General features: G+C 43.3%; 1 protein-coding gene across 1 annotated transcript in view; it reads left to right on the top strand.

Moving 5' to 3' along the window:
• Positions 1–19929, top strand: part of LOC140493663 (coiled-coil domain-containing protein 152) — an 86654-nt gene extending 66725 nt beyond the window's left edge. Inside the window, exons 8-9 of the mRNA XM_072592367.1 lie at positions 7919–8040; positions 19803–19929. Of these exons, the coding sequence (XP_072448468.1) occupies positions 7919–8040; positions 19803–19929 (249 nt within the window). The remainder of the gene's footprint in view (positions 1–7918; positions 8041–19802) is intronic.
• The last annotated feature ends 7843 nt before the right edge of the window (positions 19930–27772 follow it).

Genomic DNA, 27772 nt, shown 5'->3' with positions numbered 1-27772 from the left:
CAAGGATGCCCTGAGGCATTGTACATTGGCGAGACCAAGCAGAGGCTATGGCAACGGATGAATGGGCACCGCACAACAATCAACAGACAGGAGTGTTCTCTCCCAATCAGAGAACACTTCAGCAATCTGGAACATTTGACCTCTGACTTTGGGACAGGCGACAACAAAAAGTGGCTGAGCAGAGGCTGATAGCCAATTCTGTACCCATAGAGATGGCCTTAACCAGGACCTTGGGTTCATGTCACACTACAGGTGACCCCATTGCACAATGCACACATACTGACAGACGCAGACACACACACAGATGCATACAATCTCTCCTACAGACCCATATACCCATGCAGACCCTCTCTCATACGTTCACACATACATTCTCACACTCACACATGCATCCTCTCACAAACGTATACCCTTTACACTCACACTTGCACACATACATACACTCTTTCACAGACACTCAAACCCCCCCCCCCTCCCCACAAACACACCACCCACACTCCCACATGCACATATACACATATAATTTTGTGGGATGAATTTGTATTTGCAGAATTACATTTTACTTTGCTCAAAAACTGCATGAATTCATGTAAGGTTCTGTAAATCCATTTTTTTAGATTAGAATCAGTCTGACCATTGCGGCACAGACAGTCTCACATAGGGCAGCTCACATCTTAAGTCCATTATTTGGGCTGACATGACACTAATTGTTAAAATTAACTTGAGAATGTAACTTTTAAATGTTCCGTGATTTATATATGAAAGAACTGAAACCAACATGTTCATTCTTAAAGATGAGAGACTTAACAAACAATCCATTTTTTAATATATTATTTCAGTTACATCACACTGTAAAATTTTCCTATAAATTTTGTGTCTTACGATCTTGTACTCCACAACCACCTGATAAAGGAGCAGCACTCCAAAAGATAGTGCTTCCGAATAAACCTGTTGGACTATAACCTGGTGTTCTGTGATTTTTAACTTGATGTATGGTAGTGTGGCGAGAGTCTCTGGGCATGTTATGTCTTCTTGTTTGGGTTCGTTGTTTAAGAATCAGTGGACTGTGCTTATCGGTACCAGTTGTCCTTGAACACGTTGTACCTGTGAAGGTATTTTTCTTCTGCTGTTCATAGTACCTGGGTGCTGCAGTATGTTGTGGCCCACATAAATAATGTCCTAATGCAACTTCATTTGTGGGTATTGGGATGATTGATTCTCGGGTCTGTGTGTGTTGCTTTCCTGTAGACGCTGGTTTGCAGTTCCCCATTGACTGTTTGTTCCACTGTGACATCTAGGAAGGGGAGTTTGTTGTTGTTCTCTTCATCTTTGGTGAAATTTATGCCAGTAAGGACTTTGTTAATGATATTGTAGGTTTCCTCTAATTTGTTCCATTTTGTGATAACGAAAGTGTCATCCACATAGCGGACCCAAAGCTTGGGGTGGATCTTGAGGAGGGTTTTCGTTCTAGTCTCTGCATAACTGCTTCTGCTAAGAATCCTGATATTAGTGATCCCATGGGTGTCCTGTTGATTTGTTTGTAGGTCTTGTTGAAGGTGAAGTGGGTAGTGAGGTACAGGTCTATTAGTTTGAGGTTGCTGTCCTTGCTGATGGGGTTGGTGTTGTCTGGTGTTTGTGTCCTTGGTTCACCTAGTAGTGAGGGCAGTGTTTCTTTGGCCGGGCAGATGTTAATTGATGTGAGTAGGGCTTATGCCGAAGAAGACCATGCCTTCGTCCTCTTGTATCTTGGTGTCTTTGATGATGTTCAGGAATTCTTAGTGGAATAATTGGAATAGCATGAGTTTTACTAGATGTTTCAGTTTACAATGAAGTTCCTTTGCTAGTCTGTATGACGGTATGCTGGCAAGTGAGATTATGGGTCTAAGGGGGGCCCCAAATTTGTGTACCTTAGGCAGTCTGTAGTGTTAGATCCATTAGGTTTCATTCTTTGGAGATCTGTTTCTTAATTTCACCTGATTTGTGGAGTTTCTTCAGTGATAGCAAGTTTTGAGAAGATTTGTAGCTCAGGTTGAGATTCTGGATGTAATTTTGTTCACTGAGCTGGAAGGTTCGTTTTCAGAAGTTTCATCACCATACTAGGTAACATCATCAGTGATGCAGTGAAGCACTGGTGTTATGACCCTCTATCTATTTATGTGTTTAGGTTTCCTTGGGCTGGTGATGTCATTTCCTGTGGTGATGTCATTTCCTGTTCTTTTTCTCAGATGGTGGAAGATGGGATCCAAATTGATATGTTTCTGTGTCTTCAGTGTTGCTGTGATACAATTTTATAGCTGTGGAGTTGGCTCCATCGCCACCTGTTGGTAGGTGTTGGTATCTGAGTAGTGAGTTCGCCTTTTCAATGTACTGTTTTCTATTTAGGATGACGGTCATATGGGCTTTTGTCTTCAGAGAGGATTACAATATTTCTGTCTTTTCTGAGTCCTTGGGCTTTCCTTTCCTATGTGTTGAGAGTGTTCCCTTCTTTTTTCCTGCTTAGTGTTGGTGCTACAGTCTGTCTGATGGTCTACTGGAAACTAGCCACCAGGATATATGAGCACCAACTAGCCACCAAAACAAAATGACCAGCTACCACTAGTATCCTTACACACAGTTGAAGAAGGACACCATTTTGACTGGGACAACACATCCATCCTAAGACAGGCTAAACAGAGACACACACGGGAATTCCTGGAGGCCTGGCATTCAAACTGGAACTCCATCAATAAGCACATCAATTTGGACCCCATTTACCAACCTTTGAGAAAAAGAGCTGGAAATGATATCACCCACCTTAGCAGACCAAGACACATAAATAGAAAGTGGGACAGAACACCAGTGCTTCACCGCAGGCACACTGATGACATTACCTAGCATGGTGACAAAACACCTGAGAACAAACCTACACAGCTCAGCGAGCAAATTTATAACCTGAGTATGTACTATCTATAAGCACTGCAGAAATTCACCAAAGACTCTTAGATAACAACCTCCAAACCCCTGATCACTATCATCTAGAGAAACAAGGACAGCACACACATGAGTAGACCTCACCTTTAGGTCTGCCTCTGAGCCACTTACCATCCTGACTTGGAAATATAGCACCATTCCTTCACTGTCACTGGGTCAAAATCCTGGAATTCCCTCCCTAACTGTGTTGTATGTCTACAATCAGCACATGGATTGAAGCAATTCAAGAAGGCAGTTCATTTCTCCTGAGAATCCAATAACTGTTGGCCAAGTTAGCAATGCTTCTATCTCATAAGTGAGAGTTTAAAACAAAGGCATTGAAGTTTTCGATCAGGCACAATTGTATTGAGTGCTATGGCTATCTTGAAGGGCTGAACGACCTACTCCTATGTCTCATGAGCTGATGTCAACAGTGTGAGTTCAAGTCCCGGACTGACTGAGGTTACCATGATGGTCTCCCCTTCTCAACCTCGCCCCTTGCCTGAGGCATGATGACCATCAAGTTAAACTGCCACCAGTTGTGCCTCTGTAATGAGAGGGCAGCCCCATAGTCCTCAGAAAGTATCGTGAATTTATACACCGTGTCCTAGCTTTTCAAACCTGCTGTGCCATTCAATATGGTCACAGCTAATCTTCAGTTTCCACTCTAGTTTCCTACCTGCTCCCCATAATTTTTTGATTCCCTCAAAAACCAAAAATCTCAATTCAGAATACCTTCAATGCTAATGCAATTACAACTTTCTGCAGTAGACAATTCCAAAGAGTAGTATCTCTTTTAGTGAAGACGTTTCACCTAACCACAGTCCTAAATTATCATCTTTATCCTGAAATGTTGTTTTTGATTCCTCAGCCGGGGAAGCAATGTTTCAGTATCCACCCCTTCAAGGTCCTTTGGAATGTTGAATGTTGCAATAAAATTCACCTCTCCCCAACTTCTAAACTCTAGAAAATATAGACCTAATTTACACTCATTCATCATAGCTTAACCCAGTCGTACTAAACACTAATCTCATGATCCTTTGCTGTACCCCCCTCCTATGCAAATGTATTTATCCTTAAATATGAAGACCAAAACTATACATATTATTCCAGATGTTATCTCAACAAAGCTCTGCATTACAAGATTTCTTATTTTTGTTAACGAATTCCATTGAAATAAGGCCAACATATTATTTGCCTTCCTAATCACTTGGTGTACACCTTTAGTTTAACATTTTATGTTCCATTTTATAATCTCTGTACCAAATCATTTAATACACCAACATTTATAAGTTCATCATAATGTCTTTTTTCAACAAGACTCAAGTTCTGCATTACCAAATGATCATTTACAAATTTCATACCTTCAAAAATATTCTACTTTTCTCTTCTTAGAATCAGTGAATAACCTCACATTCCTCAACATTATATTCCTTAATTTGTCGCTTTATTCTCAGTCACTTGACCTGAGTATGTCCCTTGGCACCTTCTTCCTGTTACATTGCAAATTGCATTCCCATTTACCTTTGTATTACCAACAAACCTATATACATGATTCTCTATCTCTTTGTTGAAGCCATTAATATAGATTGTAAATAGTTCTTAACAATAGTTTGTTAACTAATTCTGTAGCCATGCTTATCTCTTAACGGTGATAGAACATTACAGCGTGGTACAGGTCCTTTAGCCCTCGATGTTGCACCGAGCTCTGAAACCAATCCGAAGCCCATCTAACCTACACTGTTCCATTTTCACGCATACGTTTATCCAATGACCAATTAACTGCCCTTAAAGTTGGTGAGTCGACTACTGTCGCAGGGAGGGAGTTCCATGCACCTACTTCCCTCTGAGTAAAGAAATTATCTCTGAAATCTGTCATTTATCTATCACCCCTCAATTTAAAGCTATGTCTCCTAGTGCTCACCATCACCATCTGAGGAAAAAGGCTATCACTGCCCACCCCATCTAATCCTATGATTATCTTATATGTCTCAATTAAGTCACCTCTCAACCTTCTTCTCTCTAGTGAAATCCATGTACGCCACATTAACTGCTTTACCCTCATCCACCTGTTTGGTCACCTTCTCAAAGAGCTGCATAGAGTTTGTGATGCACAAACTACCCCTCACAAAACCATGCTGACTCTCCCTAATCAACTTATTCTTTTCTAGATGATTATAAATCGTATCTCTTATAAACTTTTCCAGCACTTTACCAGAACTGAAGTAAGGCTCACTGAGCTATAATTATTAGGGTTGTCTTTACTCCCCTTCTTGCCTAATTACATCATAATTGTCTTGTCCCCATCTTTGCTATCCTGCAGTCTTCTGGCACTATTCCTGTAGACAATGACAATATAAAGATTAATGCTAAAGGCTATGCAATCTCCTCCTGACTTGCCTGAGAATCCTAGGATAAACCCCATTGGCCCCGGGGATTTATCTATTTTCACATTTTTTAGAATTGCTAAAACCTCCTCCTGGTGAACCTCAGTTCCATCTCATCAATACTCTGTATCTCAGTGTTCTCCTCAACAACACTGTCTTTTTCCAGTGTGAATACTGACAAAAAAATTAATTTCAAGCTTCCCCTTTCTCCTCGGACACCACGCACAACTTCCCACTACTGTCCTTGATTGGCCCTAATCTTACTGTCGTCATTCTTTCGGGTTTACCTTGATCCTATCTGCCAACAACTTCTCATGTCCCCTACTGGCTCTTCTTAGCTCTCTCATTAGGTCTTTCCTGGCTAACTTGTAACTCTCAAACACCATAACTGAGCCTTCACGTCTCATCCTAACATAAGCCTTCTTCTTCCTCTTGACAAGAGATTCAACTTTTTTAGTAAATGGCAGCCTGACAGGTACATACTTACCAAGGACACACTCTAGCTGTTCTAAAATAAGCTCCATATTTCAATTGTGCCCATCGCCTATAGTTTCCTTCCCTATCCTTTGCATCCTAAATCTTGCCTAATTGCACCATAATTGCCTTGTCCCCATCTTTAACTCTTGCCCTGCAGTATTTACCTATCCCTTTCCATTGCTGAAGTAAACAGAACTGAGTTGTAGTCACTTTTAACAAAGTGCTCACCCACCTCCAAATCTAACACCTGGCTGGATTCATTACCCAGTTCCAGGCTTCACCCCTTGTTGGCCTGTCTACATACTGTGTCAGGAAACCTTCCTGCACACATTGGACAAAAACTGACCCATCTAAAGTACTCAAACTATAGTATTTCTGGTCAATATTTGGAAAGTTAGAGCCCCCATAACAACGACCCTGTTACTCTTGCTCCTATCCAGAATAATCTTTGCTATCCTTTCCTCTATATCTTTGGAACTATCAGAGGTCTTCAGAAAACTCCCAATGGGGTGACCTCCTTTTCTGTTTCTAACCTCAGCCCATACTACCTCAGTAGATGAGTCCTCAAATGTCCATCGTAATACTGTCCTTGACCAACAATGCCACACCTCCCCCTCTTTTACCATCTTCTCTGTTCTTATTGAAACATCTAAATCTCAGAACCTGCAACAACCATTCCTGTCCCTGCTCTTCAAACCACCTTCCTGCTTGTCAGTGGACTCTTGCAACCTTGAAACCTTATTTCTGACCTCACTACTCTCAAACTCCTGGACAGTGGAACTACAATCTAGGTTCCCAGCCCCCCTGCTGAATTAGTATACACCCTCCCAAAGAGCTTTAGCAAACTTTCCCCTTCAAGGATGTTGGTACCCCTCTGGTTCAGGTGTAGACCATCCAATGTGTAGAGGTCCTATTATGCCAGAATGAGCACTAATTATCCTGTAACATCCCTGTAGCCACGTGTTGAACTCTTCTCTGTCCCTATTCCACGCTAACACGTGGCATGGGTAACAAAACAGAGATAACAACTCTGTTGTAGCTCTAAGCTTCCACCCTAGCTCCTGGAATTTCTGCTTAAATCCCATCCCTTTTCCTGCCTATGTCATTAGTGCCTATGTGGACACAACTTGGGGCTGCTTCCCCCTTCCGCTCAATAATCCTGAAAACACAATTAGAGACATCACAAACCCTGGCACCTGGGAGGCAACACACCAACCATGAGTCTGTCGCGTTCCCGCAGAACCTCCTGTCTGTCTCTCTAACCATAGAGTCCCCAATGCTCAGCTCTTCTCCCCCCACCCCTTCTGAGCAATAGGGACAGACTCTGTGCCAGAGACCTGTACCCCATGAATTACCCCTGGTAAGTTCTACCTCCCAACAGTATCCAAAACTGTATACTTGTTATTGAGGGGAATGGCCACAGCGCATCCCTGCACTGCCTTCAGTTCTCTTTCTGTCCCCTGACTGTAATCCATCTGTCTTTTTCTTGTACCTGAGGTGTGACTACCTCCGTGTAGCTCCTCTCAATAACATCCCCCACCCCCCCCCCCCCCACCCCACACCTCCCGAATAACCTGAAGTTCATCCAGCTCCAGTTCCCTAATGTGGTTTTCAAGGAGCTGGCGTTGGGTGCACTTCCTGCAGATGAAGTGAGCAGGGACACTAGTGGTGACCTTACCTCGCACATTCTGCAGGAGGAACATTCAACTGCCCTAACCTCTATTCCCACTATTCTAAATTCCCACTATTGAAAAATAAAGAATAAAAAAAATAATTACCTTACCAATCCAGCACACAGAACTTTTTTCTTTTGGTTAGAGGAGGACGATGGGTGGGAAACATCAACTAAGTAGTGTTTCAGGTAACACAACCACCCACATATATTAGTTCACTTACTCAGCAGTCCCATGTCTGCTTCTGCTCAGTGTGTGCTCTGCCCGTTCACAAGGTAAGTTTTTAAATCAGTGATTCACCTTCCCGGCAGCCCCCAGTCGTCGCTCCTGCTCTTCCTGCTGCTGAACACAAAATGGAGGGACCCTAATGCTCGAGGTTATGTGAGAAAAGTGAAAGCATCAACAAGTTGACTAACATTTTTTTCTCAACAGAAGTTGCAACATTTGCAAGAGGAAAAAAACCGAGAGATTGCAGCACTTCGCCGGACCATTCGCGAACTTGAACAGCAGCAAGATTGCAGTCAAAGCTCATATGTTAAACGCCGACGGTTTTAGTATCAACATATTTTGGTGCACAGTCTTGCTATAGTTGCAATGTTGTCACCCTATCTCTAATTCACACTTGTGTTTTTTGAGGATCTATTCACATTCTCTATTTGAGCTCTAGGTTTCTGTTACACTGTCTTGATTGTACAACTGAATATTTTGTTAAAAATTGTATTTCTGATGAAATGTTTAAATGTAATAAAATTCCAACAGTGGAATAGCTAAAAGGTAGTGTTAAGAAGTTCAGCAATTTTAATAGGTATATTGAAATTATAATGTAATTCTTATTACATTATGCAGTCACATTCAGGTTCTACATTTTGGGAGAATTTTAATGTGGCAGTACAAATGGGTTTGGGTATGGGTAACATGTTCAGACTAAAGAGAATAGATTTTCATTTCCTAAATTGGGATCAAATACAGGTAAGACAGAAAACCGTAGGTGTTCTGCAGGATTCTGGATGTCTGTCTTCCTGCCTTTAGCCACTTTCATGAGACCAAGGTAGAGAGAGTGATCTCCAGAATGCACCAACCCCTATAAAGGAGGCAACTGATACCATGTTTCATGTGTATAACTCAACATTGGATTCAACACAAGATCTTTATTAAAGTGAACTTAAGATGACCACCTACAGTGTGTGCTTCATGGTAAGTAAGTAAAGTTGCCATAGTCCCAGAAAATCACAGGGCTGTTCTGTCATTAGAGACAGACAATTGGTGGTGATTTATTCTGAGGGTCATCGAGCAAAGGGAGAGGTGGAGAAAGAGGGTCCTTCATGGTAGTGTTAGCTGGTACAGGAATTGAACCCACACTGTTGCAAACCAGTTATGCAGCCAACTTAGCTAACCAACCTCCTCCGCAATGTGACTGTCCTATGAAGAGAGATTGGTTAGCTTGGGCCTGTGTTCACTTGAGTTTAGAATAATGAGAAGGGATCGACTGAAATGCGCAAAATTCTATCAGGGCTGGACAAAGTAGATACAGGAAGGATGTTATTCCTGATCGGGGAAGTCGAAAGTCAAGGGTCATAATCTCAGGTGATGAGATAGACCATTTAGGATAGAGATGAAGAAACATTTCTTCACTAAGAGGGTAGTGAACCTGTAGAATTCTCTACCACAGAAGGCTGTGGATGCCAAGCCACCAAATATATTCAGGAAACAGACTGATAAAGTTTTAGATAATAAAGGTAGCAAGAGGTGTATGGAGAAAGCAGGAAACTACTTTTGAATTAAGGATCAGCCATGATCATATTGAATGGTGGAGCATGCTCAAAGGACACGCTCCTGCTCCTTGTATCTATATTAAAGTGAATAGCCAAACAACTTTCTATATTTCATCTGCCATGTTGTTACCCACTTACTCAGCCTGTCAGAATCCTTCTGAGGTTAAAGATTTCAACTTGCCATCTCCCTGATTAACTGTCTTCCTGGCAGGAAAAGTGGCTGATCCCTTGTTTAACTGATGAGACCTGTTAGCCAGGCTGTGGAGTGGTCTTTTCCTGATGAAGGGCTTTTGCCCAAAATGTTGATTTTCCTGCTCCTTGGATGCTCCCTGACCTGCTGTGCCTTTCCAGCACCACTGTAATCTAAACTGTGGAGAGGTCAGTCAAATCCTCAATAGTTTTTGAGACTTTGACCCACCTGATCTCCATTTCCCAACATCCAACACCACCATTCCGCCCCCCCTCCCCAACTCGCAGAATGCAAAAGTATCTTGGTGTCCAAGTACATAGAAAGTAGTCACCTAGGTTGATAGGGTTGTTAAGAATGCATACGGTGTGTTAGCTTTTATTGATAGAGGGATTGAGTTTCTGAGCCATGAGGTCATGCTGCAGCTGTACAAAACTCTGGTGTAGCTGTAGTTGGAGGATTGCTTACAGTCTGGTCACTGCATTATAGGAAGGATGTGAAAACTTTGGAAAGGGTTCAGAGGATATTTATTAGGATGTTGCCTGATATGGAGGGAAGGTCTTATGAGGAAAGGCTGAGGGACCTGAAGAGAGAGAGCTGAAGGTTGAGAGGTGACTTAATTGAGATATATAAGGTAATAAGAGGTTTAGATAATGTGGACAGTGAGAGCCATTTTCTTCAGATGCTGATGGCGAACACAAGGGGGCATAGCTTTAAATTGAGGGGTGATAGATAAATGACAGATTTCAGAGGTAATTTCTTTACTCAGAGTAGTAGGGGGCATGGAAAGCACTGTCTGCAACAGGTTTGCCAACTTCAAGAGCATTTAAACGGTCATTGGATAAACATATGGATGAAAATGGAATAGTGTAAGATAGATAGGCTTCAGATTAGTTCCATAATATCGAGGGCTGAAGGACCTGTATTGCTGTAATGTTCTATGATCTAAAAAGACAGACTCTCTATCAGATTGCTGGAGAAGTAAGCCTCAAAGGACTGTCTTTGGCTGTTGGCTTCAGATTGGTCAGCAGCTCTTGAGGAACCAGAAAGCTATGCCCCCTTGTGTAATAGGCTGAGATACTCACAGAAGCTTGCTAGTTCTTAACATTCTGATTAGCATGCAATAGGTTAGGTTTTCTCTGTGGTGGGGATGACATGTCAGGTGACAGCTAGTACTGCTGGCCCATACATTCTTAAAAGAGAAATCACGGCCTTGGATTTTCTTTTGTTCCATTGACCTTTTCAGGGTTGTCATCTTTTAGTTCGGTTTCATTCAGAAGGGACCGGGATGCATCATTATTCCCCAAAATGGTATTTTAATTTAAAGTTAATAATGTTACTTTTCTACTTTTGGTTTTTTGTCACAAGACTCCTTTATGGTTCTTTAGTTAATTTACTACTTAATTTACTTGATTAACTTAAACATGTGAAAATAGATACTTCCACAGGGGCTGGAGTGCAACATCAACTCTGTAACGATTTTGATGCAGTTCTGTCAAGGTTTTGTTTTTAGTTGTAATTACATAACATGCCAACTTCTAAAGGGGACCTCATTCTTATTTAGTTACTGCAGTGTTGGTAATGGCAAAGTGGAGCACAATCAGGAATCAGTTGCCTCGGGAAACCTCAGTTCTGTCTCTAGATCGTAAGAAATCTCAGGGCATCAGGTCACATATAGACAAGGAATTGCTTCCCCAAGATTATCACCAAAATGTCCATATTACAGAGGAGGAAATGCTGGATGTCTTGAAACGGTTAAAGGACCTGATCAGGTGTACCCGAGAACTCTGTGGGAAGCTAGAGAAGTGATTGCTGGGCCTCTTGCTGAGATATTTGTATCATCAATAGTCACAGGTGAGGTGCCGGAAGACTGGAGGTTGGCTAACGTGGTGCCACTGTTTAAGAAAGGTGGTAAGCCAGGGAACTGTAGCCTGACATCGGTGGTGGGCAAGTTGTTGGAGGGAATCCTGAGGGACAGGATGTGCATGTTTTTGGAAAGGCAAGGACTGATTAGGGATAGTCAACATGGCTTTGTGCATGGGAAATCATTTCTCACAAACTTGATTGAGTTTTTTGAGGAAGTAACAAAGAGGATTGATGAGGGTAGAGCAGTAGATGTGATCTACATGGACTTCAGCAAGGTGTTTGACAATGTTCCCCATGGGAGATTGATTAGCAAGGTTAGATTTCACAGATTTCAGGGAGAACTAACTATTTGGATACAGAAGTGGCTCAAAGATAGAAGACAGAGGGTGATGGTGGAGTGTTGTTTTTCAGACTGGAGGTCTGTGACCAGTGGGGTGCCACAAGGATCGGTGCTGGGTGCTCTACTTTTGTCATTTACATAAATGATTTGGATGTGAGCATAAGAGGTACAGTTAGTAAGTTTGCAGATGACACCAAAATTGGAGGTGTAGTGGACAGTGAAGAAGGTTACCTCAGATTACAACAGGATCTTGACCAGATGGGCCAATGGGCTGAGAAGTTGCAGATGGAATTTAATTCAGATAAACGCAAGATGCTGCATTTTGGGAAAGCAAATCTTAGCAGGGCTTATATACTTAATGGTAAGGTCCTAGGGAGTGTTGCTGAACAAAGAGACCTTGGAGTGTAGGTTCATAGCTCCTTGAAAGTAGAGTCGCAGGTAGATAGGATAGTGAAGAAGGCATTTGGTATACTTTCCTTTATTGGTCAGCGTATTGAGTACAGGAGTTGGGAGGTCATGTTGCGGTTGTACAGGTCATTGGTTAGGCCACTGTTGGAATATTGCGTGCAATTCTGGTCTCCTTCCTATCGGAAAGATGTTGTGAAACTTGGAAGGGTTCAGAAAAGATTTCCAAGAATGTTGCCTGGGTTGGAGGATCTGAGCTGTAGGGAGAGGCTGAACAGGCTGGGGCTGTTTTCCCTGGAGCGTCGGAGGCTCAGGGGTGACCTTATAGTGGTTTACAAAATTATGAGGGGCATGGACAAGGTAAATAGGCAAAGTCTTTTCCCTGGGGTCGGGGAGTCCAGAACTAGAGGGCATAGGTTTACGGTGAGAGGGGAAAGATATAAAAGAGACCTAAGGGGCAATGTTTTCATGCAGAAGGCGGTACGTGTATGGATTTAGCTGCCAGAGGAAGTGTTGGAGGCTGGTACAATTGCAACATTTAAGAGGCATTTGGATGAGTATATGAATAGGAAGGGTTTGGAGTGATATGTGCTGGGTGCTGGCAGGTGGAACTAGATTGGATTGGGATATCTGGTTGGCATGGACGGGTTCGACCGAAGGGTCTGTTTCCATGCTGTACATCTCTCTGACTCTAACTAGATACATACTCAAAATAGATTTACATCAAGTCATAATAAAACCCATATAAAACCAGCCAGAATCATTACTGCAGCTAGACAAAAGCCCTGGACAGTATGGCCGAAATATCTGTGTCGATATACTTCAAAAAGGGCTGCCATGTTTTATGAAATAATTATGTTTTTTGGTGCACCATCTTTGTGAGGAAGTCAAGGGGGATATATTCCATGACTAACCTGTGCCAGTTCGAAAGTCCTGGTGCGCCCTCAGCTACCCAATTCACTAAAACTGTTTTCCTTGCACAAGAAGAAAGAATGGTAAATAATTTCCTCCTGTACACATTCAGGGAGGGAAAATCTGAAGAGCCCAAAAGTAGGGACATTGGATCCAATCTAATCTCCGTACCCAAGATCTGTGTCAAGGCATTCGCTACTCTGTCCCAATACCTGCAGACCTTATGGCATATCCATAGACAATGCGTGAGAGTGCCACCTTCTATTTTATATTTAGGACACATTGGGGATGCTCCTGCCTTGAATTTTGCAAGTCGTTCAGGTGCCATATGAGCCCTATGGAGTGTCTTTAATTGAAGTGCCTGAGCTCTATTACAAATAGAGATTTTTCTGGCATCTTCTCAGATGTCCTCCCACATTTCTAATGAGACTTCCAACCCTAATTCTTGATTCCAGGTTTTAAATAATCATTCCATGTCCTTGGATAGTTTATTATATGATGAGTGATAAAGAGTACTAACCGAGGGGGGCCCCATCGGCCATAGCACTCTCCTTTCCCTATCCAACTTGTAGGGATTATTTATCAGTGTGGTCTTCTTTTGTATATAATCTCATATTTGGAAATACCGAAAAAGGTCCCTGTTAGACAGTCCAAACTTCTGGTGTGACTGTACAAAGGAGGTCATAACCTCCCCATCAAACAGGTCTCCCAAGCAGGCGATACCTCTGGAATTCCAAGGTTTAAATGTAGTGTCTGTCAGCCCTGGCTGAAATCCCAATGCTCCCACTATAGGAGTATAAGGGGAGGTTTTTTGCAAGTTGCCTTCATCTTGTCGCATTATCCTCCAGACTTTAATTGTATTTAATACGATAGGGTTTTTACAATAGTCTATAATAGCTCTCATCTTGTCCATAAATAAAAGATTGATGAAGGGACATTTTGTTTGGGAGGTCTCAACATCTAACCAGATTGATTGTGGGTCACGAGACCCAATCAGCTACATAAGATAATAAGGAGCTCAATTGATACCTCCTAAAATCTGGAAAGTCCAGTCCTCCCCTTGCTTGTGGGAGCTGCAGCTTTTCTAATTTGATAAGGGGCCATTTATGATTCCAAATAAAGGAGCCGAGCCAGCCGTAAAACTTACGCAACACCTGTCTCAGCAGCATCAGGGGGAGTGTTCTCATAGGATATAGAAGACAAGATAGAATCTTAACTAGGGCTTAGGTAAAAACGAGGTAATTGTCCTATTCCCCCTAGTCCAGAAACTCCCCACATACGTTCGAGACACCACCCACGCCCTCCACCTCCTCCAAGACTTCCGTTTCTCCGGCCCCCAACGCCTCATCTTCACCATGGATATCCAATCCCTCTACATCTCCATCCGCCATGACCAGGGCCTCCAAGCCCTCCGTTTTTTCCTCTCCAGACATCCCCAACAGTACCCTTCCACTGACACTCTCATTCATTTGGCAGAACTGGTCCTCACCCGTAACAATTTCTCCTTTGAATCCTCCCACTTCCTCCAGACCAAAGGGGTAGCCATGGGCACACGTATGAGCTCCAGCTATGCCTGTGTCTTTGTTGGCTATGTAGAACAGTTGATCTTCCGTAATTACACCGGCACCACTCCCCACCTCTTCCTCCGCTACATTGATGACTGCATTGGCGCCACCTCGTGCTCCTGTGAGGAGGTTGAGCAATTCATCAACTTCACCAACACATTCTACCCTGACCTTAAATTTACCTGGACCATCTCTGACACCTCCCTCCCCGTCCTGGACCTCTCCATCTCCATTAGTGACAACCGACTTGACACTGACATTTTTTACAAACCCACCGACTCCCACAGCTACCTGGATTACACCTCTTCCCACCCTATCTCTTGCAAAAATGCCATCCCGTATTCCCAATTTCTCCGCCTCCACCGTATCTGCTCCCAGGAGGACCAGTTCCACCATAGAACACACCAGATGGCCTCCTTTTTTAGAGACCACAATTTCCCTTCCCACGTGGTTAAAGATGCCCTCCAACGCATCTCGTCCACATCCCGCACCTCCGCCCTCAGACCCCACCCCACCAACTGTAACAAGGAGAGAACACCCCTGGTGCTCACCTTCCACCCTACAAACCTTCGCATCAACCAAATCATCCGCCGACATTTCTGCCACCTCCAAAAACACACCACCACCAGGGATATATTTCCCTCCCCACCCCTTTCCGCCTTCCGCAAAGACCGTTCCCTCCGTGACTACCTGGTCAGGTCCACACCCCCCTACGACCCACCCTCCCATTCTGGCACTTTCCCCTGCCACTGCAGGAACTGTAAAACCTGCGCCCACACCTCCTCCCTCACCTCTATCCAAGGCCCTAAAGGAGCCTTCCACATCCATCAAAGTTTTACCTGCCCGTCCACTAATATTATTTATTGTATCCGTTGCTCCCAATGTGGTCTCCTCTACATTGGGGAGACTGGGCGCCTCCTAGCAGAGCGCTTTAGGGAACATCTCCGAGACACCCTCACCAATCAACCAAACCGCCCCACACGGCCCAACATTTCAACTCCCCCTCCCACTCTGCCGAGGACATGGAGGTCCTGGGCCTCCTTCACTGCCGCTCCCTCACCACCAGACGCCTGGAGGAAGAACGCCTCATCTTCCGCCTCGGAACACTTAAACCCCAGGGCATCAATGTGGACTTCAACAGCTTCCTCATTTCCCCTTCCCCCACCTCATCCTAGTTTCAAACTTCCAGTTCAGCCCTGTCCCCTTGACTTGTCCAGACTTGTCTGACCTGCCCAGCTCTTTTTCCACCTATCCACTCCACCCTCCCCTCCCTGACCTATCACCTTCATCTCCTTCCCCACTCACCCATTGTCCTCTATGCTACTCTCCCCCCCACCCTCCTCTAGCTTATCTCTCCACGCTTCAGGCTCATTGCCTTTATTCCTGATGAAGGGCTCTTGCCCGAAACGTCGATTTCGCTGCTCGTTGGATGCTGCTTGAACTGCTGTGCTCTTCCAGCACCACTAATCCAGAATCTTAACTAGGGCTACACTGCCTAACCAGGATATTGGGAGATCTCCCCAGCATTGAAGGTCTTGTCTTATTTTCTCTAATAAGTGCACAAAATTAGCTTTATACAGCTGACCAAATACTGGGGTGATAAAAATACCTAAGCACAGAAAACCTTTTAGTGACCACCGAAATGGAAAGCAAGATCCGCCTGGTAAATTGGATACATTGGCAAGACCTCCCAACAGCATGGCCTCAGATTTCACAAAATTGATTTTATAGCCTGAGAATATACCAAATAAATTGATCACTTGGATTAGGTGGGGCACGGATATCAAAGGATCACTTAAGAAGAGGAGGACATCATCCACATAGAGAGTGATTTTATGTTTGCCTGATCCAACCCTCGGAACTGTTATGCCAGGGTCAGTTCGTACAGCTTCCGCCAGCGGTTCAATCACTAGCGTGAATAATACTGGTGAAAGAGGACATCCCTGACGACAACCCCTGCCTGCACTAAAGCTACCCAAACTTAAACCATTGGTGATCAAAGCTGCTTTGGGATCATTATATAATACTGAAACTCATTTAGTAAATACCTCTCCGACACCAAACCTGTCCAGTGTATAAAAATGATATGGCCATTCAACCCGATCAAGTACCTTCTCTGCATCCAAGGAGACAGCTAAACCTGGTTTTGTTTCCTGTTGACAGGCTTGTATCATATTTGAGACCCTTCTAATATTATTAGTTGACCTGCGGCCCTTTATAAACCCTGTCTGGTCCTCTTTTATGATGAATGGTAAGACCCTCTCCAATATTAATGCTAACATTTTAGAAATAATTTTGAAATCCACATTTAGTATGGATATGGATCTATATGATGAGCAATCATCTGGGGCCTTTTCCTTTTTAAGAATAAGAGAGATGTTTGCTTCTCTCAACGAAGGCGGGAGGCAGCCCTGACTTGAGTAATTATACATATTTATGAGTGGCCTGGCCAGTTCCCCTATAAATTCTTTATAGAACTCAACCTGGAATCAGTCTGGTCCAGGCACTTTGCCACTCTGAAGGGGGCATTCAAGATCGACACCTGCTCCGAGGTTAAGCCCGGAAGGGCCAAATTTTTAAAGAAGGATTCCATCTTCTCAGTTCTATCCTCACAGTCCTGCGATTTATACAGTTCAAAATAGAACTTCCTAAAGATTGTATTGATCTTTTTACGATCACAAGTCAGGGTACCAGCACTTTCTCTAATGGACGTAATAGTTTGAGGAGCTTTCTTCTTTCTAGCAAGGTATACTAGGTATCTGCCAGGCTTGTCACCATACTCAAATAATCTCTGCTTTGCAAATAACATTTCCCTCTTTGCTGTTTGGGTAAGTGCGGTATTCAAGGCTGCCCTAAGGGCTGTGATCCTTTGTAGCTTAGTAATAGAAGGCACTGTTGCTCTCCCTTTTGTCTTTTCCGGGTCGCAGAATATGAGATGACCAAGCCTCGCGCAGATGCCTTAGTGGTCTCCCACATCATCGACGGGTTACTGGCTGTACCTGAATTAATTTCCCAGAAGATTTTGAATTCCTGTAAAAAATACTTTATAAATTTGCTATTCTTCAGTAAGAAGGGATCCAAAGGCTAATGTCGGGGGCCTATCCCATCATCCCTAATCTTAACTTCTATGATGGCTAGCACAACGGGGCATAGCTTCACATTGAGGGGTTATAGGTATAGGACAGATATCAGAGGTAGTTTCTTTACTCAGAGAGTAGTAGGGGCATGGAATGCACTGCCTGCAACAGTAGTAGACTCGCCAACTTTACAGGCATTTAGGTGGTCATTGGATAGGCATATGGACGAGAATGGAATAGTGCAGGTTAGATGGGCTTCAGATTGTTTTCACAGGGCGGTGCAACATTGAGAGCCGAAGGACCTGTACTGCGCTGTAATGTTCTATGTTCTCTGGTAAAATATACTGCGGCATGATCAGAAATAGCTATATTACCTATTTTACAAGATAGTATGGAATTCAAAAGGATCAAGGGGACAAAAAACATATCAATTCTGGTATGGCACTTGTGTGGGTTAGAGTAGAAAGTAAAGTCTCCACCCTGGTGGTGAAGGCACCTCCATGCATCTACTAGCCCTAGCTCCTTATTCAGATCTGCCAGTTGTCTAGATCTCAGAGATATACCCGTAGTACTCTTCGGTATCCTATCTGTTCTCTGGGTCCATAATACAGTTAAAATCTCCTCCTATAATTGTATGGCGGACTCCAAAAGCCAACAACTTAGAAAGCGCTTCCATTACAAACTTAAAGGAATGCGTCGGGGGGCAATAAAGGTTCAAAATTCCATATTCCTCTCCATGTATTAGGGCTTTCATCAATATATACCATCCAGATTCATCTTTTATCTGGCTTAACATTTGGAAAGGAAGATTCTTCCAAATAAGGATGGCTACTCCCTGTCTTTTTGATCTGAAAGATGAGAACAAAGCCTGATCAAATCCACCCTGTTGTAGCTTTAAATGTTCTTTGTCAAGTAGATGTGTCTCCTGTAAGAGAGCTACATCAACCCTCTCTTTTTTGAGACTTGATAATATCTTTTTCCTTTTGATTGGTGAATTACTCCCCTTGACATTCCAGGTGCACCACCTCAGCGAATGGCTAGCCATGATCATCCAGGCAAGCCCGAGACCTCCACAGGAGGAAGAACCCCACTCAGAAAACCTTGAATAAAGACCGTAGGAAATGCACAAATATAAAAATTCTTTAAAACGTTTAAACCAACACAATTAAAAGCTATTCCTAAGTAAAAAAAAGCGAAACATATTTGAAAGGAGACTTTCCCCCTTGCTCCCAGGGGGAATAACTACCTATCGATAACCCCACCATAACCTCTCCTAGCAAGGGCCCTGCCCTCAGCCCAGGCATTGTCGAATGGAGTAGACATATTCAAATATTTTATAAAACCAGAATTAAAAGTGATTAACTTAGGTTAGTAATTTAAAATGGGCATTCTATATATGTTACTAATGACAGTAATTTTTAAATTTTAATATGTTTTTCTGCTATGTTAATGACATTTAAGTCTTTATTCTGTACCCCCTGTATAGGTCAGGAAAGTAGGGACCTGAAATGTGGCCTTTTGTGAACAGGTGGTAAACCTAACTTGAAATAAGAAATGTGAGCAATAATGTTATTTGTTAATTAAAGAATGAATGATAGAGCAGATATTAAATGGAAATATACCTTGTAAGCCATTTGGAGGAATAATGCATGTGATAGGGAGATAGAGGTATGTACAACTGATGGAACTCCCAAATGCTGGGAGATGCTAAAAGCTGAGTCTGAGTGGGTAGATGGGAGGTAACAAAAACGGGATCAGGAGAAACACTTTAGGGACACTAAGGCTGAGGAAGATGAAAAAGGGTTTAAGTAACAGCACTGTAAAAATAATCTATGTTCTACTCGAATCCCAAGCCTATGTCTGGCATATTTGAGGAAGGGATTAACACTGATAGGAATGAGGAATGGGGATTTTATCCCAGGATACCCACTGAGCCCCGAACATCTCCCAATAGTCCCCAGCACACCCCCGATTCTAAACCTCCACCTTGCTTTGAAGATGAAGGGTTCGGTATCAGTTACCCGCTTCAAAGCCAACTTCATAGAGATGAGCGGCCTGGACCATCCTCAACCTAGGGCCACCCAGAGCCATGCCCATGACTGCAAGGAGAAACCGGCCTAATTTGCTTAATATGTCTGAAGGACAATACAGATGTATAATGGCACTCCTCAAGACTTGTTTGCTCTTTGCAGTATGATCCAGTCCCCTGAAGAAGTGACAAGGACAGATCGGCCAGGCTGCTGCACTTACGAGGTCTTGAAGGAGAGTTACCCGAACAATGATGCCCAGGCAGACCACTTAATCCGGTCATTAGAGTGAGCCTTACAACAACCTGTAAACATTAGTGACGTACTAGAATGCAAACCCAGACCTGGGGAGGTGGGAGATAATTATTGGGAACAGTTTGTTACCTGTTACAGAACATTTGCAGGTGATCAAGCCTTTACTCAAGAAGATGATTCACTTTTGTTTAATGCTATGCTTTTGCTGTGTATTTCTTCTGGTTTCGCTGACATTATCCGGACCAACATGAATTGATAAAATAGTGAAGAAGGTATTTGGTATGCTTTCCTTTATCGATCAGAGTACAGGAGTTGGGAGGTCATGTTGTGGCTGTACGTGACATTGGTTAGGCCACGTTTTGGAATATTGTGTGCAATTCTGGTCTCCTTCCTATTGGAAAGATATTGTGAAACTTGAGAGGGTTCAGAAAAGATTTACAAGGATGTTGCCAGGGTTGGAGGATTAGAGCTATAGGGAAAGATTGAATAGGTTGGGGCTGTTTTCCCTGGAGCATCAGAGGCTGAGGGGGTGACTTTATAGAGGTTTATAAAATCATGAGGGCCATGGATAGGATAAATAGACAAAGTCTTTTCCCTGGGGCAGGGGAGTCCAGAACTAGAGGGCATAAATTTAGGGTGAGAGGAAAAAGATATAAATGAGACCTAAGGGGCAACTTTTTCACACAGAGGGTGGTATGTGTGTGGAATGAGCTGCCAGAGGAAGTGGTGGAGGCTGGTACAATTGCAACATTTAAAAGGCATTTGGTTGGGTATATGAATAGGAAGGGTTTGGAGGGATATGGGCAGGTGGGACTAGATTGGGTTGGGATATCTGGTTGGCATGTACAAATTGGACCAAAGGGTCTATACATCTCTATGACTCTAATTCCTGTTTGCTAATGAGGTGTGCGATGATCTTCTACTGGGATGGCCAGAACAAGCACGAACCACGATCCAAGTTACAGGTAAAAACCAAATATGTCCAGCGACCTCACAATCCCTAAATGCCATGTGCCAACTCCTACAGGGTTGAATGGTATCAGGATACCCACTGAGAGCGGAACCTACCTCAGATGCCCACCCAGCAACTACAGCTGAGTAACCCTTTCCCATGGGGACCCTGGAAAAGGGACCAAGCAGGCCCCAGTATTGCACCTTAGGGACTAGCAACAATACAGTGAAATCCCCCCCTGGGTCAAATAGCAGTCCCTTGTTTTAACTGTGGGAGATATGGCCACTGGAGAGCGAAGTTTCTTTATTGTTATCTTGGACCTCCTGCAGGGATCAACATGCTTTCTTGAGTTGTAAATTAGCGAATATGTGTACTGACTTTCATTATACTTTTGCTGTGGCCCATGATTGCAGAGCCTTATGGAAACATAGAGGATTTTTAATTTCCACGGGACACCCTATGATCAATGCTGTTTTTGTCCAACCAGTCTGGCAGTTGTCAAATGTTTGGCTCACATTAATGCAACAGATACAGTCTCCAAAGGAAATGAACGGGTAAATGCTGCTGCCAAGGAGGCAGCCTTACATCCCAAACTTCTGATCCTATTGGGTTCCCAGCAAAACCTGCTTAGAAACAGTTTAAGGATCTGGGTAAAATACAGAAATTACAGGGTGCTGCCTCTGCTGAAGAGCCCAACCTATGGACTCAATTGGGGTGTTCCCTCAATACTCAAATCAAGCTGTGGGTTACCCCTGCAGCGGGACAAGTTTATGTTTCTTTTTTGCTCCGACTTATCTTAATTGATGATGTGCATAATTGTACACATGTAGGCAAGGAGGGAATGGTTAGTACTTTACTAACACCTGGTGGCACCCAGCTTTTCAGAAAGCAGCTGAGAAACAAACAAAAGCAAGCTAATTTGTGAAAAGACAAATGCTGGAAAAAGAATGCCCTGCAGTTGTGGAACCACCCCCTTGCCTGGTGGCCTTTTACTTGTTTACTTGATTTTATGGAATTACCTAGAGTACATTGTTATAAATATTGTCCAGTAATAGCAGATGTATTTAGTAGATGGATTGAAGCCATTCCAACGACTGTTAATACTGCTACAACAGCGGTGAAAAAGTGGGAAAATATCTGCATAAGTTAATCAAAACTCTTCAATATTTACTTTCACAGGTTCACTAAGCCGATTGTTTTAGATTAGATTACTTACATTGTGGAAACAGGCCCTTCGGCCCAACAGGTCCACACTGACCCGCCACCCACCCAGACCCATACCCCTACATTTACCCCTTCACCTAACACTACAGGCAACTTAGCATGGCCAATTCACCTGACCTGGACATTTTTGGACTGTGGGAGGAAACAGGCACCCGGAGGAAACCCACGCAGACACAGGGAGAACGTGCAAACTCCACACAGACAGTTGCCTGAGGCGGGAATTGAACCCAGGTCTCTGGTGCTGTGAGGCACTGTGCCACCCTACTGTAGAGCCTGGAGATTTTATCCTGATTAAGAACTGGGACCAGGGAAAATTGAAGCCAAGGTGGAAAGGACTGTTTCAGGTGCTGCTAACTACCCCAATGGCTGTGACCGTGCAAGAACAACTCTGCTGAATTCATTGAACCGACTGTAAATGAGCCAGTAAAGGAACAGACAAGAACTAAGAAAAACTACATTGGATACTGGTGGCTTTGATGACTTTGGGGGAATATTCCTTTGTGGCCTGTCTCCTTTAGCTGGCCCGAGGTAGCTGAATGGCTAATACACCGGGACTCTTATGATGATTCAGACAGACTTAATGAAGTATGGGAAAGGCAGTCAGCAGGATATGAGATCACCTTATTTAGAGATTGGTACTAACCTGGCTAACAGGTCCCTTGTACCCCCTTTCCTGGTAGTCCTTAACAATATTATTAATGAAATAATTTGCTTTAATAAAGATGGGAACTTCTCTAGTGGCTCATATATGGGGACTAGTCAATGCTCTTTCACTATCCCATAGATTGAACCGACTCAACATTTGACTAAATTCAGTTATTTTCTTTTCGATTGATTCTCTGTCCTTAACAGAACATCAAGTTCCCTTTGGAAAGGCCATGGCTTCAGGGCATGGACAGATGTATGTCCTACTGGATTAGTGGTGCTGGAAGAGCACAGCAGTTCAGGCAGCATCCAACGAGCAGCGAAATCGACGTTTCGGGCAAAAGCCCTTCATCAGGAATAAAGGCAGTGAGCCTGAAGCATGGAGAGATAAGCTAGAGGAGGGTGGGGGTGGGGAGAGAGTAGCATAGAGTACAATGGGTGAGTGGGGGAGGAGATGAAGGTGATAGGTCAAGGAGGAGAGGGTGGAGTGGATAGGTGGAAAAGAAGATAGGCAGGTCGGACAAGTCCGGACAAGTCAAGGAGACAGTTACTGAGCTGGAAGTTTGAAACTAGGATGAGGTGGGGGAAGGGGAAATGAGGAAGCTGTTGAAGTCCACATTGATGCCCTGGGGTTGAAGTGTTCTGAGGCGGAAGATGAGGCGTTCTTCCTCCAGGCGTCTGGTGGTGAGGGAGCGGCGGTGAAGGAGGCCCAGGACCTCCATGTCCTCGGCAGAGTGGGAGGGGGAGTTGAAATGTTGGGCCACGGGGCTGTGTGGTTGATTGGTGCGGGTGTCTCGGAGATGTTCCCTAAAGCGCTCTGCTAGGAGGCGCCCAGTCTCCCCAATGTAGAGGAGACCACATCGGGAGCAACGAATACAATAAATGATATTGGTGGATATGCAGGTGAAACTTTGATGGATGTGGAAGGCTCCTTTAGGGCCTTGGATAGAGGTGAGGGAGGAGGTGTGGGCACAGGTTTTACAGTTCCTGCGGTGGCAGGGGAAAGTGCCAGGATGGGAGGGTGGGTCGTAGGGGGGTGTGGACCTGACCAGGTAGTCACGGAGGGAACGGTCTTTGCGGAAGGCGGAAAGGGGTGGGGAGGGAAATATATCCCTGGTGGTGGGGTCTTTTTGGAGGTGGCAGAAATGTCGGAGGATGATTTGGTTGATGCGAAGGTTGGTAGGGTGGAAGGTGAGCACCAGGGGCGTTCTGTCCTTGTTACGGTTGGAGGGGTGGGGTCTGAGGGCGGAGGTGCGGGATGTGGACGAGATGCGTTGGAGGGCATCTTTAACCACGTGGGAAGGGAAATTGCGGTCTCTAAAGAAGGAGGCCATCTGGTTTGTCCTATGGTGGAACTGGTTCTCCTGGGAGCAGATACGGCGGAGGCGGAGAAATTGGGAATACGGGATGGCATTTTTGCAAGAGATAGGGTGGGAAGAGGTGTAATCCAGGTAGCTATGGGAGTCGGTGGGTTTGTAAAAAATGTCAGTGCCCAAAAAGTCGATTTTGCTGCTCGTTGGATGCTGCCTGAACTGCTGTGCTCTTCCAGCACCACTAATCCAGTATTTGGTTTTCAGCATCTGCAGTCATTGTTTTTTCCCAGATATATGTTCTAGCCTAACCACCTATAATGGCACCTACTTTGTTTGTGGGCTACAGGCCTATCTGTGGCTCCCTGCAGACTTGTGGGGATCATGTTACATTGGGTATGTGGTTCCCCTTATTTGAGTTTTAGACAGGTTGCCTTTGCCCCCAAGCACCAAGAGGTACCTCCCTGCTCTTCTCACATCTCTTGGAATGTCTTACCCCCCCCCCCATTGGCTTTTATTTACAGGGCACCCAATTAAGTAGATTGAGGACAATCCTGGAAAGCGTTGCTAATGATACAGCAAATGCCCTGACTAATTTTAATGCTAACATGGTCATGATCAGGACAGTGACCCTTCAGAATTGCTTGCCTTGGACTTTCCACTTGCTAAGGAGGGTGGGACCTGTGCCATTGTAGGAAAGGAATGTTGCACTTTTATTCCTGACCAGTCCTCCAATATCACTGATCTCTCAAGGCACATTATCCATGAAGTTCTTCAGCTGAATAACAGGCTATGGTGAGATGGATAGTATTGCGGGATGGTGGCCATTTAATGGTATCTTTGGGTGTATTGGGAATATCCTTTTTCATTTTGTTTCTATTATACTCACTGTTCTTATCTACCTTCTCCTTTCAAATGCTTGTTGTCCCTCATATTGAGCTGCTTCTACCATAACTCAGAAGACTGACCCAATTGATCAAAAGGAGGGAATGATAAAGTATGAAAGCAGTAATAGCTAAAAAGAACCTCCATAGTTACAGGACTCCATTTTGTATTAATAAATTGACATTTTAAAAAAGATAAGTTAGGTGATCATGAGAATGCATGAATCCTGGCACAGATTAATAGTTGTCCTATTTCTCAGACAGTTGCCATAATAGTTGTTATGAAACCATGATAATGACTAGAACAAGATAGTTCCTTAACTACTGACTTATATAACCCTGAATAGTTGGTTTGTTTAATATGTGTGAAAGAATCCTAGTAGAATTAACGGCTTTGTTCCTTATCTCATTCCCATACATTTACTCAAATAACAGAAACTGTCAGCGGCTTTATTTAACAATATTAAATTTATTAATTATCTAATGAGAACTAATTAACAAAGAAACACTGTATGGTGAGAAATAGAGAAAATAAGATAGTAGTGCGTACTAAGGGTATAAATGATGCTGTCTCTTTACTATGTTTCCAAGATCAGTTATTAGCATATTCAGGGTTATCTCTTATTGATACCCTGGATTTTTGTCGATTGATCTCTCACTGGCTTAATTGCAATGAAGTGTGCTTTTTGTTACTTATGTGTGGTCCGAGAATTTCTGAATCTACAATGCTAAATCGGATCAATTTATGGCAATGCAAAATTTGACATCCCTGAGGAAGTGTGGACCATCAGCAGGAGCAAAATTGAATTCAACCAAAATCTGTAACCCCATGGTCAGTAGAAACCCCACTCCGCCATTATCATTAATCCTGGGGATTGCATCTGTCACTCAATACTTTGATGTTCTCCTCAAAACATGGTGCTATATTTTCATCTCCTTGAAGAGTTGCCTGACATTTCTGCATTCTTCCTCCCTGGCTTAGTTTCCATTATTTCAAGACAACTATCCATATGTTGAACTTAGCAGCAAAAGACATTCCAAGATTTATAAAGGTTTTATTGTAAATCTATCAGTTTTACTGTAAAATCTATAACACCAATATTAGTTTCCATCTTTCGCCTTTTGAACCCTATCCTTGTCCAAACTCAGCTCTCTACTGGAGAAGAAGCCAGCTCTTATTTTTGTGTTAAACATTCACCATGATCGATGTCATTTAGAAGGACAAAGGCAACAGGTACATGGAAATACCACAATCTGCAAGTTCCTCTCCCAATCACTCACCATTCTGACTTCAAAGTGTTTTGCAGTTCCTTCACAGTCATTGAGTCAAAATACTGGAATTCCCTCCCTCATGATATTGTGGATCTACCTACCACACATGTAACCCTAACCCTATCACAGTGGTTTAAGAAGACCTCCACCTCCACCTCCATCTCCACCTTCTCAATGGCAACCACAGATAGGCAATAAAATCTTGCCCAGCCAGCAACACCCACATCCCACAAATGAATTAACAAAAAGATTGGAATCCAGATCAACCTTTCAAGAATCTTTTCATTAATAAAGAACCACTATCAAATCACCCATGCCACTGGTTAAAATACCAATTACCCATCACTGCCCACCAGGACATTTCTGACACTGTCATCCATTTCACAGAATCATAGCATCCCTACATTGTGGAAGCCGGTCTTTCAGCCCAAGTCCACACTGACCCTCTGAAGAGCATCCCACCCAGACGTCTCCCTGTAACCTGCATTTCCCAAGGCTAATTGAGCAAGCTGGCACATCCCAGACACTACGGGCAATTTAGCATAGCCAATCCACCTAATCTACACATCTTTGGGTGATGGGAGGAAACTGAAGTATGCAGAGGAAACCCACACAGACAAAGGTAGAACGTGTCAACTCCATACAGTGACCCAATTTAGTACTACTTACAACTTAGTGACGTCATTATTGAATATTTTGTTGCGTGAAAAGTTCTATTGAAATGCAAGCTGCTATTTTTGATAAAAACAGAAGGTATGAAAAAGCTTAAATCCTTAAGCAGGAACTGTGGAAAAGGAAACAGAATTAATGTCTCAGGATGATGACCTTTCCTCCGAACAGGTATGATGAAAGTTCAATGACTTGATATATTAACCCTGTTTCTCTCTTCATAAATGCTGCCGGACCTGTTGAATTTTTCCAGTATTTTCTGTTTACATTCCAAATTCCAGAATCAGAAATCTAACATTTTAATTTTGTATTATTTTTGTTTAAATCTAATTTGAAATACTAGCTATTGTATACACAACAATTAACTAATGGCGCAATTACATCAGGAACTAATTACTTTGTCCTAAAATTTTGTAGTATGTATCTGGTGTCAGGTAATGACTGCAGTATAAAGCGAACAGAATTGAAACTCCTGAAAGATTCTGTTTTGATCCAGAGTCAGGTTAAGCCTGAACTGTAGTTTTGCATTAATAATGTTAAATATCACACAACACCAGGTTATAGTCCAATAGGTTTAATTGGAAGCACTAGCTGTCGGAGCAGTGTTCCTGAATCAACCACCTGATGAAGGTGCAGCACTCCAAAAGCTAGTGCTTCCAAGTAAACCTGTTGGACTATAACCTGGGGTTGTGTAATTTTTAACTTTGCCCACCCCAGTCCAACACCAGCTCCTCTACATTGTGTATTAATAACATCAGTATATGAGCAAATTAAAATCTGTCTTGTGTAACTGATTCTTAAATTGACTAAAACTTAATTGCAGAATTGAATCTCAATGTCTAAATCAATTTTTCCAGTACAGATTGCCCAGCATAAAATATGTCTTCATCATTAATGGATTTCTTCATAAATAGACAAGACTGT

Source organism: Chiloscyllium punctatum, chromosome 2 (genome assembly GCF_047496795.1).
Source record: "Chiloscyllium punctatum isolate Juve2018m chromosome 2, sChiPun1.3, whole genome shotgun sequence".
In the NCBI taxonomy this organism is placed as follows: domain Eukaryota; kingdom Metazoa; phylum Chordata; class Chondrichthyes; order Orectolobiformes; family Hemiscylliidae; genus Chiloscyllium; species Chiloscyllium punctatum.
The sequence above is the reverse complement of the archived record's forward strand: the minus strand, read 5'-3'. Positions and strand labels throughout refer to the sequence as shown.